Consider the following 15,340-nt stretch of genomic DNA (forward strand, 5'->3'; position numbering starts at 1 on the left):
GCTGAATAATTCATTGCATTTGCGATAATATCGCAATATGATGAAATGCGATTTTTTTAAACGCAAAGCTGCGATTATAGTCTGGTCACGTGACACGCGACAATAAACCAGTCTGTATTGCAGATGAAACATCAACTTAACACGCTACGCATACTCACGCGCGCTTTACAAAAGAGCGTTTGAGAATGCGGCTGTGAGCGACTCCGTCTACGTGGTCAAATGTACTTGCATCTCAAAATGCTTTTATGACATGACATAAATGTGACAGTCGGTTATATCTTAAGTTATTAAACAGACAGGACAAACAACATCTTGTAATTTCAAAAGAGATGAAAACGTTCAGATAGCCTACTCTTAAATACTAAAAGCACTCTTTCTTTATTGCTTGTAATAACAAATTTTTACCCTCTTTGTTATTTGTTTTGAAGCTATATTTGTTACAATTATTAACATGTAATTGTATTAATTTAGTTTTTTAATGTGTAATTATAAGTAGGCCTACTTATCAACTTTACAATTAAGTGAAAAATACGTGTAGCAATAAATTAATCAATACTATATAAAATTGTATGCATTTACTATCAAACTAATAAGATCAAACACCAAACATGTTTCAAATAACAACTTATTTGTTCTTCTAATCAAAACGCTGGCCAGAAGAATTACATGCATTTACTGTAACAAAACGGTGCCTTTATACAATTATTCACAAAATACAAACACAAAACATTCAAACAAACAAAAAACTATTTCAACAGGGCTAAAAATGGTAAAGATGATTAACATTACACACAGAGCCTCACCAATTCGAGTCTTACCTTTGCACAAAGTAGACAAAATGGCTTCCTTTCCGGTCAAAACGGAAAGACAACACAGCACGCACCATCTAGTGGATGAAATTATAAAAACACATTACAATTAATCTTCATGAAAATATTGTTCTAAAAACAACACTTGCTGCAAACATTTTATTATCTATGTAGCCTTTTTGTAAAATTCGAGCTATAAAAAAATACACACTAAATATGTTTACATGTGAACGACATTTGTAATGAGTAAACCGATTATTTTTAGTTTAAGGAAACGAGTCTATGTAAGACTCATTTGATTCCAAACAAGAACATTTGATTATTTTGGTTACGAGTAAATCACTTTCAAATGAGTCAGTTTGAGTCATTTTATTTCGAACGAGTCAATTTCGGAGTCATTTGATTCAATACAAGCACATTTGAGTCTTTTGGTTACAAGCAAGTCACTTTCGAGTCATTTGAACAGTTATTTTGTTTCGAACGACTCAATTTAAGAGTAATTTGATTACATACAAGGATATTTGAGTTTTTTGGTTACAAGTGACTCAATGTATAAGTTATTTTGTTTCAAATAAGTCAGTTTAAAGATTATTTTGTTTCAAACTAGTTAATTTCACTGTCATCTGATTACAATTGAGCCAATTTAAGACTAATGTACATTTAATCATTTAGCAGACACTTTTATCCAAAAGCGACTTACAAATCAAAAGAACAATAGAAGCAGTTAAACTAACAATACGAGGAAGTGTATATATTTGTATAAATACATACCAAATAAAACAGAACAGAAAATAAAGCATTAGAATTAATTAATCAACTGTTGCTGAAAAATATGTAATATTTGATTACATACAAGAAAAGAGTTATTCTATAGTCAATTTAAGAGTCATATATGTTAAACATCTATTTATTAATTTTAATGAGTAATTCATTTACATTTGAGGTAACACAACTACACATGCTCGAACAAAATCAAACTCCACTAAATAAATTAATTCATGTCAAACATAATTTACTGCTGTAAATACAAAATGACAATTATATTAAAATTCCCAGATGAACTCAAAGCCCAAAAAAAGCCCAAATGACATAACACTAAAAGATTTTGATAACTTTTAGTAAACACTAATAATATACTTATTTGAGTAGAAAACATATTGTTTTTTTAAGAAATAACAGTAACATGCCATCAAACACTTCCAGATTAATAAACACGCTTGAGTCTTAAATGACTATAACAAACTTTATTTTCACAACACCTGATAAATGCAATAAACATACAGTAAACAAAATTACAAAATGAAACCTTATTTTGCACTTTATGCAAATTCAAACCTAAACAATTGCACCAAAAATAAATACAATAAAATAAAATAAATCTCTGTTCTTGGAACTCTTTGACCACGTTTAGCATATTGTACACTTGCACAATTTTTTTTTTACAATAAAATAACAACTCTCATTTTAATAACCATCAAGTAATCTAACACTAACATTTGTGCATTTGTTGCTCTACATTATAAATAAAACCTAAACTGTTCAACCACGTTTATATTAACACACACATAAAATCTCACATTCCGCTTTCCTTCTGGTACAAGTTATTTGTGTTGTCCAACACACCTACATCTCTTCACTCTCCAGAGCAGCCACTGCTCCTGCGATCTCTTTGTCTTCTGGCTTCTCACTTTGAGCTGTTTCCGCCACTTTTTCAATCTTCACAACGACATCACGTTGGATTTGGACTTTCCACGCATCAACAGTCAGCAGATGCTCTTCCACATTTTGCCCTTCGATGAGCAAATGTCTCATGCCTTCTTTCTCAAGGTAACGGCTAATGACTGAATTTGTCATGTTTAAGTCCATTTCGTTATTGTCTTGCAAAAACGCAACTCGTCCACTGGCCGTGCACTGATAGTATTCTGCTTTCTGAAGCAATTTACAGCGTTGGCATCGATGGAACTTTACAGCACTGTTGAATTCAAGCTGCCACGCCTGGCATTTTGTGCACTTCTTTGACACTGCAATTTCAGCACGTACAATGCTTCCAATGTACGTGGTCACCTGCTCTTCGTCAGCTTCAAACTGTACAAAAGAACTTGCCCCAGCTACTTCCTTGGTTTCCACAATTTCTGTGTTGCGAGTTGTGGTCAGGAATACAGATCCCAGGTATTCTCTTGTGCTCAAATTGCGCATCCTATATGAGTGACCGCACAACACCTGCCCTATCTGTCCCGCCCACAACTGCAGTTTGACCTGTCCAGTTCCATCTTGCACGTAACACGTCTGAGTTTCCACCTTCGCACCCATGATCTCCACCATCTCCGAAGCTACTTCAACATGGCATATTTTGACCTCTATTATGCCAACCTAACAGAAAAACACATAAACAGTTATGTAACAAAACATCATATCACACAAAAACAACAACACAACATTAACAAAACCATAATTTCTAAATGTATATCTAAGCTCAACATCAATACCCTTCAACTCATATCTATATTTTTTTCCATCATTTTTATTTTGATACACATGATACTATAATAATCGCACCTACATGAAACAGCCTTTATTGTTATAAAAACACACATTTATGTTCATTATTGAACCTAGAGCTTTTAACTAAAGCAGTCCTTGACGCTTGACGTCAGCCACCAATTAAATTGTGCAACACTGCATAAACTCACATAAGCCTAGTGTGTGCACTTATCTGTTTTTGTGTGTGTATGTGTACATGTATTTGATTTTGTTATAAATACAGTTACAAAGCAATTACTAGATTGTATTTAATTCTGAAACATGAAATGTTCACTTATGTGCTTTTGCCAAAGACAACTGTTGGTGTTATCTGCCTTTGCTGAACAAAAAAACAAATCTTCTAATATATATATATATATATATATATATATATATAAATAAAATTTATCACAATTTACAAAAACCAGAGCTATCTATTTATGCAAATAACCTCTATTAATATATAGCCTATATATATATATATATATATATATATATATACATACATATATATATATACAGCATTACAGTATAATTGGAAGGTATATTGCTTTCAACTTTTATTAAACTTTAAAAAATAACTTTTAATTTAAGTGACCTTAACACATTCTTTAGATAAACTTATTATGATGTCAAATATTACTCAGTTGCCTTATCATACATACAGACAGACAAATTGAATAAAGTTATCAGACACTTTGCAGTCTTAACTGCATAATGAACTTAACATAAGTTAATTCTTATTAAACCAACAATTTTCCCCATTACCTTCGTTCTTTCATTACCATGAATAACAAGCATCACCACAACTATTTTATTCAGGTACTGTCCCTTTAAAATCTGTCGCTGCAACACATGCCGGGAATCTAACGCGCTGCCACTTACATCTCATTTTCGACCAAATCTCTAGATAATTTAACACATTGTTTTACTCATTTAAAACTCCGTAAATGATAATACTACAAAAAGCGAACATATCAACATAATTATGTGTCTCGTTCAAGTACAAAAGACAACAGGACAGAATCCAACGTGCTATCTTTCTGCGCATAAAAATGTACTAATATTTCTCTGCATCTTGTGTGTGTGTGTGTGTGTGTGTGTAACATTACACGACATTCACAAACAGCGCCTTCTCATAAATCTTGTCGCGCTTCAATACGTTATAAGGGTTTACACGATTGAGAGATCATATGTAAGTAAATGTGCATAAAGGATTACAGAAAAATTAATTCTACATTCAACCTAATTGCACTGATATTTTAATGTATTATACGGCACAAAAATGAATCGCATACGTTAATGTTACCAACACTATGGTACTGGTACATCATGTAACAACACGCGCTCATACATGCAAATACTATTAAACAATTGAAACACGGCATAACAAAAGAAAGCGCAATATAACAGTCCTGCAGACACACAATTTACAAAACTTTTCTTTACTATGCATGTCAAGAGAACATACTAACCAAAGATAATTTTACCAGTAGCCCAATATGTCCAGCTCTATATCCCCCTCCCCCCACCCACCCACATTCGTCAATTTAAGAAACTTCACATATTATTACCTTTACACTGACAAAATGCAATTACATCCCATTTATAGTTACCTGCTGCCGTGCTGCCATAGCTTTAACCTCGGACATCGTTTTTTTGGCACTCTGTGGAGACTCTCTAAAGCTGAAACCAACCTCGGTCACCACAAGCAGCTCTGTTGACTTGCCGCATTGAACGTCAAACTTGCCTCCATCATTACCTTAACAACGTAAACTTAGTTAATATTTACACAATCTCGATAACTATTTACTGCTTTACGTAAACATAAAACAGATACTTACTAACGCGTCTCTTAATCCTCGTCAGCTTCACAGGACTCTTATTTTTTTCGGCCTGGATGAAACCTGTCCTCTTCTCCATAGCGAAAACTACGACGTGTCTAAATTCCTCTCTACTAACTTGTAACAACGCATTGAAATACTTTGCGCCATTACGAACACCGACTCTTACGGCACTCACATTATGAATGAAACCTGAGATGCAACTTTCATCTTCGAAAACGTCCGTTTTCAGCTTTTTTGCTGGACTTGACATATTGCTTCTTGGTTCCTCGTCTTCGCCGATTACGCTACAAATCCCATAAACACTTTCGGCACGGCACTAACTGTTACAATATACACAACTACGCATGCTCGACCAAAATCAAAATGAATAAAATAAATTATCTTGCGTACAAACATAATTAAACTGTTAATACACAATTAGTCTTTTATGTCGACAAACTATAAGACTATTAAAATGACCATTTCAACTCAAGCATAACAAAACCCTAAGTACCTAATAATAAATGACTTCAATAACTTTCTTTAAATAAACTTATACTACATAAACTTTTTTTAAAATAGCAGTATTATGCCATCAAACATTTTCAAATGAATAAAAAACAACTGTCCCAAACTACTTTAAGAAACTTTATTTTCACAACACCTGATAAATGCAATAAACATATAGTAAACACAATTACAAAATGAAACCTTATTTTGCACTTTATGCAAATTCAAACTTAAACAATTGCACCAAAAATAAATAAATACAAAAAAATAAAATAAATCTCTGTTCTTAGAGCTCTTTTACCACGTTTAGCATATTTTACACTTGCAGAAAAATTTTTTTTTACAATAAAATAACAACTCTCATTTTAATAACCATCAAGTAATCTAAAACTAACATTTGTGCATTTGTTGCTCTACATAAATAAAATCTAAACACACGCATAAAATCTCACATTCCGCTTTCCTTCTGGTACAAGTTATTTGTGTTGTCCAACACACCTACATCTCTTCACTCTCCAGAGCAGCCATTGCTCCTGCGATCTCTTTGTCTTCTGGCTTCTCACTTTGAGCTGTTTCCGCCACTTTTTCAATCTTCACAACGACATCACGTTGGATTTGGACTGTCCACGCATCAACAGTCAGCAGATGCTCTTCCACATTTTGCCCTTCGATGAGCAAATGTCTCATGCCTTCTTTCTCAAGGTAACGGCTAATGACTGAATTTGTCACGTTTAAGTCCATTTCGTTATTGTCTTGCAAAAACGCAACTCGTCCACTGGCCGTGCACTGATAGTATTCTGCTTTCTGAAGCAATTTACAGCGTTGGCATCGATGGAACTTTACAGCACTGTTGAATTCAAGCTGCCACGCCTGGCATTTGGTGCACTTCTTTGACACTGCAATTTCAGCACGTACAATGCTTCCAATGTACGTGGTCACCTGCTCTTCGTCAGCTTCAAACTGTACAAAAGAACTTGCCCCAGCTACTTCCTTGGTTTCCACAATTTCTGTGTTGCGAGTTGTGGTCAGGAATACAGATCCCAGGTATTCTCTTGTGCTCAAATTGCGCATCCTATATGAGTGACCGCACAACACCTGCCCTATCTGTCCCGCCCACAACTGCAGTTTGACCTGTCCAGTTCCATCTTGCACGTAGCACGTCTGAGTTTCCACCTTCACACCCATGATCTCCACCATCTCCGAAGCTACTTCAACATGGCATATTTTGACCTCTATTATGCCAACCTAACAGAAAAACACATAAACAGTTATGTAACAAAGCATCATATCACACGAAAACAACAACACAACATTAACAAAACCATAATTTCTAAATGTATATCTAAGCTCAACATCAATACCCTTCAACTGGGATCTATTTTTTTTTCCATCATTTTTATTTTGATACACATGATACTATAATAATCGCACCTACATGAAACAGCCTTTATTGTTATAAAAATACACATTTATGTTCATTACTGAACCTGGAGCTTTTAACTAAACCAGTCCTGTATCTGGAATGAAAACCACACACCTGTGATCGATGTCGTGCGGTCAACCTAACCAATCATAAAACAACAGTGTCATCATATAAACTCAAGCAACCACTCTGAAAAATCTGCACAAAATGACTCCACAAACTGCTCCTAATTGCTCTCTTAGTGCTTTAAAAGCAGACACCTCAAACACGTAACAACAGCACTGTCACAAAACAGACGATATTTCTAAGTAGCACGCATTGCTTGATGTCAGCCACCAATTAAATTGTGCAACACTGCATAAAGTCACATAAGCCTACTGTGTGCACTTATCTGTTTTAGTGTGTGTATGTGCACATGTATTTGATTTTGTTATAAATACAGTTACAAAGCAATTACTAGATTGTATTTAATTCTGAAACATGACATGTTCACTTATGTGCTTTTGCCAAACACAACTGTTGGTGTTATCTGCCTTTACTGAACAAAAAAACAAATCTTCCAATATATATATATATATATATATATATATATAATTTATGACAATTTACAAAACCAGAGCTATCTATTAATGCAAATAACCTCTGTTAATATATAGCCTAATTGGAAAGTATATTGCTTTCAACATTTATTAAACTTTAAAAAAATAACTTTTAATTTAAGTGACCTTAACACAATCTTTAGATAAACCTATTATGATGTCAAATATTAATCAGTTGCCTTATCATACACACATACATATAGACAGACAAATTGAATAAAGTTATCAGACACTTTGCAGTCTTAACTGCATATATAATGAACTTAACATAAGTTAATTCTTATTAAACCAACAATTTTCCCCATTACCTTCGTTCATTTATTACCATGAATAACAAACATCACCGCAACTATTTTATTCACGTACTGTCCCTTTAAAATCTGTCGCTCCAACACATGCCATGAATCTAACGCGCTGCCACTTACATCTCATTTTCGACCAACTCTCTAGATAATTTAACACATTGTTTAACTCATTAAAAACTCTGTAAATGATAATACTATAAAACGCGGGCATATCAACATAATTATGTGTCTAAGTTAGTTCAAGTTCAAAAGACAAAAAAACAGACTCCAGCGTGCTATCTTTCTGCGCATAAAAATTGACTAATATTTCTCTGCATCTTGTGTGTGTGTGTGTGTGTGTGTGTGTGTGTGTGTGTGTGTGTGTGTGTGTGTAACATTACACGACATTCACAAACAGCGCCTTCTCTTAAATCTTGTCGCACTTCAATACGTTATAAGGGTTTACACGATTGAGAGATCATATAGGTAAATGTGCATAAAGGATTACGGAAAAATTAATTCTACATTCAACCTAATTGCACTGATATTTCAATGTATTATACGGCACAAAAATGAATCGCATACGTTAACGTTACCATCACTATGGTACTGGTAGCCTACATCATGTATAACAACACGCGCTCATACATGCAAATACTATTAAACCATTGAAACACGGCATAACAAAAGAAAGCGCGATATAACAGTCCTACAGACACACAATTTACAAAACTTTTCTTTCATGTCAAGACAACATACTAACCAAAGATAATTTTACAAGTAGTTCAATATGTCCACTCTATATCCCCCTCCCCCCACCCACATTCGTCAATTGAAGAAACTTCACAGATTATTACCTTTACACTGACAAAATGCAATTACATCCCATTTATAGTTACCTGCTGCCGTGCTGCCATAGCTTTAACCTCGGACATCGTTTTTTTGGCACTCTGTGGAGACTCTCTAAAGCTGAAACCAACCTCGGTCACCACAAGCAGCTCTGTTGACTTGCCGCATTGAACGTCAAACTTGCCTCCATCATTACCTTAACAACGTAAACTTAGTTAATATTTACACAATCTCGATAACTATTTACTGCTTTACGTAAACATAAAACAGATACTTACTAACGCGTCTCTTAATCCTCGTCAGCTTCACAGGACTCTTATTTTTTTCGGCCTGGATGAAACCTGTCCTCTTCTCCATAGCGAAAACTACGACGTGTCTAAATTCCTCTCTACTAACTTGTAACAACGCATTGAAATACTTTGCGCCATTACGAACACCGACTCTTACGGCACTCACATTATGAATGAAACCTGAGATGCAACTTTCATCTTCGAAAACGTCCGTTTTCAGCTTTTTTGCTGGACTTGACATATTGCTTCTTGGTTCCTCGTCTTCGCCGATTACGCTACAAATCCCATAAACACTTTCGGCACGGCACTAACTCTTACAATATACACAACTACGCATGCTCGGCCAAAATCAAAATGAATAAAATAAATTATCTTGCGTACAAACATAATTAAACTGTTAATACACAATTAGTCTTTTATGTCGACAAACTATAAGACTATTAAAATGACCATTTCAACTCAAGCATAACAAAACCCTAAGTACCTAATAATAAATGACTTCAATAACTTTCTTTAAATAAACTTATACTACATAAACTTTTTTTAAAATAGCAGTATTATGCCATCAAACATTTTCAAATGAATAAAAAACAACTGTCCCAAACTACTTTAAGAAACTTTATTTTCACAACACCTGATAAATGCAATAAACATATAATAAACTAAATTACAAAATGAAACCTTATTTTGCACTTTATGCAAATTCAAACTTAAACAATTGCACCAAAAATAAATAAATACAAAAAAATAAAATAAATCTCTGTTCTTAGAGCTCTTTTACCACGTTTAGCATATTTTACACTTGCAGAAAAATTTTTTTTTACAATAAAATAACAACTCTCATTTTAATAACCATCAAGTAATCTAAAACTAACATTTGTGCATTTGTTGCTCTACATAAATAAAATCTAAACACACGCATAAAATCTCACATTCCGCTTTCCTTCTGGTACAAGTTATTTGTGTTGTCCAACACACCTACATCTCTTCACTCTCCAGAGCAGCCATTGCTCCTGCGATCTCTTTGTCTTCTGGCTTCTCACTTTGAGCTGTTTCCGCCACTTTTTCAATCTTCACAACGACATCACGTTGGATTTGGACTGTCCACGCATCAACAGTCAGCAGATGCTCTTCCACATTTTGCCCTTCGATGAGCAAATGTCTCATGCCTTCTTTCTCAAGGTAACGGCTAATGACTGAATTTGTCACGTTTAAGTCCATTTCGTTATTGTCTTGCAAAAACGCAACTCGTCCACTGCCCGTACACTGATAGTATTCTGCTTTCTGAAACAATTTACACCATTGCCAACAATGGAGCTAAATCTTAATGTCTTAAATGCTTATGTGCTTAAAGGCCTTAAATGCTTGAACCCCGATAAATGCTGCTTGCAGCTTTAATTATTAGGGGTTCAAGCACGAAGTGCTGAAACCCTATTGTAATTGTACTGATTTTTAGGGGTTCAAGCACGAAGTGCTGAAACCCTATTGTTATTGTAAGGATTTTTATTATTAGGGGTTCAAGCACGAAGTGCTGAAACCCTATTGTAATTGTACTGATTTTTATTAGGGGTTCAAGCACGAAGTGCTGAAACCCTATTGTAATTGTACTGATTTTTATTATTATTATTAGGGGTTCAAGCACGAAGTGCTGAAACCCTATTGTAATTGTACTGATTTTTATTATTATTATTATTATTATTATTATTATTATTATTATTATTTTTCTTCTGCCGTAAAACTCATCGTGCAGCCCAAACCGTAAGAGCTGGAGCTTTGAAACTTTGCCAGATGGTAGTACAAAAATCGAGGAGAGGTTCAGAGAATATGACCCCAATTGGCCCATAGGTGGCGCTATAGCAACCAAAAGCGCGAAACTGCTCATAACTCCTAGACCGTATGACGTAGACTCAAGTGTCTTATATCACTGGAAAGCTGGAAACCTGAAGGTCAAAACGTATATCTCCGATTTCATTTCCTGTATGCAAATTGTCCGCCATTTTGAATTTAGTTAAAAACCTACTTTTGCGAACTAGTCCTAGGTTTTTTGTCCAATTGGATCCAAAACAGTGCAGAAATGTTCTCTGGAGTCTGAATATCAATAATTATCGAAAAAAAGTCGAAATTTCGATTCCTGATCGCCAGGGGGTGATAAATTAATGTTGTGGGAGGAGCCTATTTTACTAAAATGGCTATAACTCGAGAATGAAATTAGATATCTTCACCAAACTTGGTGCACATGTGTATGAGTTCAATCTGGGGTCACAGTAAAAAAATCGCGACGATTGATCACTAGGTGGCGCTATAACATGAAAAAAACATGAAAACGGCTATGACCACGTGACCGTTAGTCCGATTGACTTGAAAATTGGTATGCAGTGTCTTGGTCCAAGGTGCCATGTATGTCTATGAGGACATTGGCGTATCTCGAAAAACATGGCCGCCATCAACCAATGAAATTTGAGCACCTATTAGACAAGGTTAACGGAGGCCGATCGGAACGAAACTCGATGGGCATGTTCGACTCATGGCCCTAGAGGTCTGTAAGAGTTTTGAAAGAAATCGGCCACTAGTTGGCGCTAACGAGTTTTATGGCTCTGTAATCACGTGGTGTTACACTTATCGTCACAAAATGCATATCATCTGATAGATCTGCTCATGCTGAACAACTTTGCCTCAAGAACTAATGCTGTCAATTAAACCGGTTATTAAATATTCGTAATTATGTTATAAACCTACTTTTGCAAACTAGTCCTAGGTTTTTCGCCCGATCGAAACCAGACCAGTCTAGGACAATTCTCTGGACACTCTAGATCAATAATTATCAAAAAAAAAGTTGAACTTTTGCATGTAGATGGTTGTAATAGGGTCATTTAGAAAATGGGCGTGGCAAAAAAACATTAAAAAGCCTATAAATCCTAAATGAAAACTCAGAACTTCACAAAAATTGGTGAGCATATGTGACATAACATCATTAACAAGCATGCCAATTTTCACGGAGATCGGACGATAGGTGGCGCTATAACTGCTAAAAAGCTTTAAAACCATATATTTCCTATGGTATTTCCTGTAAATGGTCTTTTCCATCTATTATGTCAGTAGTTACATGCTTGCTAAATAAAACTTAATCACTTTTGATGCTTTTGTGCTTAAAGGCCTTAACTGCTTGAACCCCGATAAATGCTGCTTGCAGCTTTAATTATTATTATTATTATTATTATTATTATTATTTTTCTTCTGCCGTAAAACTCATCGTGCAGCCCAAACCGTAAGAGCTGGAGCTTTGAAACTTTGCCAGATGGTAGTACAAAAATCGAGGAGAGGTTCAGAGAATATGACCCCAATTGGCCCATAGGTGGCGCTATAGCAACCAAAAGCGCGAAACTGCTCATAACTCCTAGACCGTATGACGTAGACTCAAGTGTCTTATATCACTGGAAAGCTGGAAACCTGAAGGTCAAAACGTATATCTCCGATTTCATTTCCTGTATGCAAATTGTCCGCCATTTTGAATTTAGTTAAAAACCTACTTTTGCGAACTAGTCCTAGGTTTTTTGTCCAATTGGATCCAAACCAGTGCAGAAATGTTCTCTGGAGTCTGAATATCAATAATTATCGAAAAAAAGTCGAAATTTCGATTCCTGATCGCCAGGGGGTGATAAATTAATGTTGTGGGAGGAGCCTATTTTACTAAAATGGCTATAACTCGAGAATGAAATTAGATATCTTCACCAAACTTGGTGCACATGTGTATGAGTTCAATCTGGGGTCACAGTAAAAAAATCGCGACGATTGATCACTAGGTGGCGCTATAACATGAAAAAAACATGAAAACGGCTATGACCACGTGACCGTTAGTCCGATTGACTTGAAAATTGGTATGCAGTGTCTTGGTCCAAGGTGCCATGTATGTCTATGAGGACATTGGCGTATCTCGAAAAACATGGCCGCCATCAACCAATGAAATTTGAGCACCTATTAGACAAGGTTAACGGAGGCCGATCGAAACGAAACTCGATGGGCATGTTCGACTCATGGCCCTAGAGGTCTGTAAGAGTTTTGAAAGAAATCGGCCACTAGTTGGCGCTAACGAGTTTTATGGCTCTGTAATCACGTGGTGTTACACTTATCGTCACAAAATGCATATCATCTGATAGATCTGCTCATGCTGAACAACTTTGCCTCAAGAACTAATGCTGTCAATTAAACCGGTTATTAAATATTCGTAATTATGTTATAAACCTACTTTTGCAAACTAGTCCTAGGTTTTTCGCCCGATCGAAACCAGACCAGTCTAGGACAATTCTCTGGACACTCTAGATCAATAATTATCAAAAAAAAAGTTGAACTTTTGCATGTAGATGGTTGTAATAGGGTCATTTAGAAAATGGGCGTGGCAAAAAAACATTAAAAAGCCTATAAATCCTAAATGAAAACTCAGAACTTCACAAAAATTGGTGAGCATATGTGACATAACATCATTAACAAGCATGCCAATTTTCACGGAGATCGGACGATAGGTGGCGCTATAACTGCTAAAAAGCTTTAAAACCATATATTTCCTATGGTATTTCCTGTAAATGGTCTTTTCCATCTATTATGTCAGTAGTTACATGCTTACTAAATAAAACGTAATCACTTTTGATGCTTTTGTGCTTAAAGGCCTTAACTGCTTGAACCCCGATAAATGCTGCTTGCAGCTTTAATTATTAGGGGTTCAAGCACGAAGTGCTGAAACCCTATTGTAATTGTACTGATTTTTATTATTATTATTATTATTAGGGGTTCAAGCACGAAGTGCTGAAACCCTATTGTAATTGTACTGATTTTTATTATTATTTTTCTTCTCCGCTAAAACGCATCGTGCAGCCCAAACCGTAAGAGCTGGAACCTTGAAACTTTGCCAGATGGTAGTACAAAAATCGAGGAGAGGTTCAGAGAGTATGACCCCGATTGGCCCATAGGTGGCGCTATAGCAACCAAAAGCGCGAAACTGCTCAGAACTCCTAGACCGTATGTCGTAGACTCAAGTGTATCATATCATTGGAAAGCTGGATACCTGAAGAACAAAATGTATATCTCCGATTTCATTTCCGGTATGCAAATTTTTCCGCCATTTTGAATTTTGTTAAAAACCTACTTTTGCGAACTAGTCCTAGGTTTTTTGCCCGATCGGAACCAAACCAGTGCAGAAATGTTCTCTGGAGACTGAAGATCAATAATTATCGAAAAAAAAGTTGAAATTTCGAATCACGGTCGCTAAGGGGCGCCAAAATGTATGTTGTGGGAGGAGCCTATTTTACTAAAACGGCTATAACTCCAGAACTAAATGAGGTATAATCACCAAACTCGGTACACCTGTGTAAGAGGTCACTCTGGGGTCACAGTAAAAAAATCGCGGCGATTGGCCACATGGTGACGCTATAACATGAATAAAACATAAAACAGGCTATAACCACCTGACCATTAGTCCGATTGACTTGAAAATTGGTATGCAGTGTCTTGGCCCAAGGTGTCATATATGTCTATGAGGACATTGGTGTATCTCAAAAAACATGGCCGCCATCGGCCAATGAAGTTTGAGCACCTATTAGACAAGGTTAACGGAGGCCGATCGGAACGAAACTCGATGGGCATGTTCGAGTCATGGCCCTAGAGGTCTGTAAGAATTTTGAAAGAAATCGGCCACTAGTTGGCGCTAACGAGTTTTATGGCTCTGTAATCACGTGGTGTTACACTTATCGTCACAAAATGCATATCATTTGATAGATCTGCACATGATGAACAATTTTGCCTCAAGAACTATTGCTGTCAATCAAACCGTTCATTAATTATTCGCGAATATGTTAAAAACCTACTTTTGCGAACTAGTCCTAGGTTTTTCGCCCGATCGGAACCAGACCAGTCTAGGATAATTCTATGGACTCTCTAGATCAATAATTATCAAAAAAAAGTTGAACTTTTGCATTTTGCGCATGGCTATAATAGGGTCATAAAGAAAATGGGTGTGGCAAAATGCACTAAAAAGCCTATAAATCATAAATGAAAACTCAGAACTTCACAAAAATTGGTGGGAATATGTGACATAACATCATTAACAAGCATGCAAAATTTTATGGAGATCGGACCATAGGTGGCGCTATAACTGTTAAAAAGCTTTAAAACCATATATTTCCTATGGTAAATGGTCTTTTCCATCTATTATGTCAGTGGTTACATGCTTGCTAAATAAA

General features: G+C 35.7%; 1 protein-coding gene across 1 annotated transcript; it reads right to left on the reverse strand.

Moving 5' to 3' along the window:
* Nucleotides 1–5,440: 5,440 nt before the first annotated feature.
* On the reverse strand, nt 5,441–9,177 carry LOC311286889 (uncharacterized protein; the record flags this gene model as incomplete). Its single annotated transcript, XM_084435772.1, has 3 exons — nt 5,441–6,910; nt 8,871–9,016; nt 9,099–9,177. 3 exons carry the CDS (start codon nt 9,175–9,177, stop codon nt 6,164–6,166), a joined length of 972 nt encoding a protein of 323 aa, XP_084291898.1. The 3' UTR covers nt 5,441–6,163.
* Nucleotides 9,178–15,340: the final 6,163 nt, after the last annotated feature.

Source organism: Rutilus rutilus (assembly GCF_951802725.1).
Source record: "Rutilus rutilus genome assembly, contig: SCAFFOLD_52, whole genome shotgun sequence".
Lineage (NCBI taxonomy): Eukaryota > Metazoa > Chordata > Actinopteri > Cypriniformes > Leuciscidae > Rutilus > Rutilus rutilus.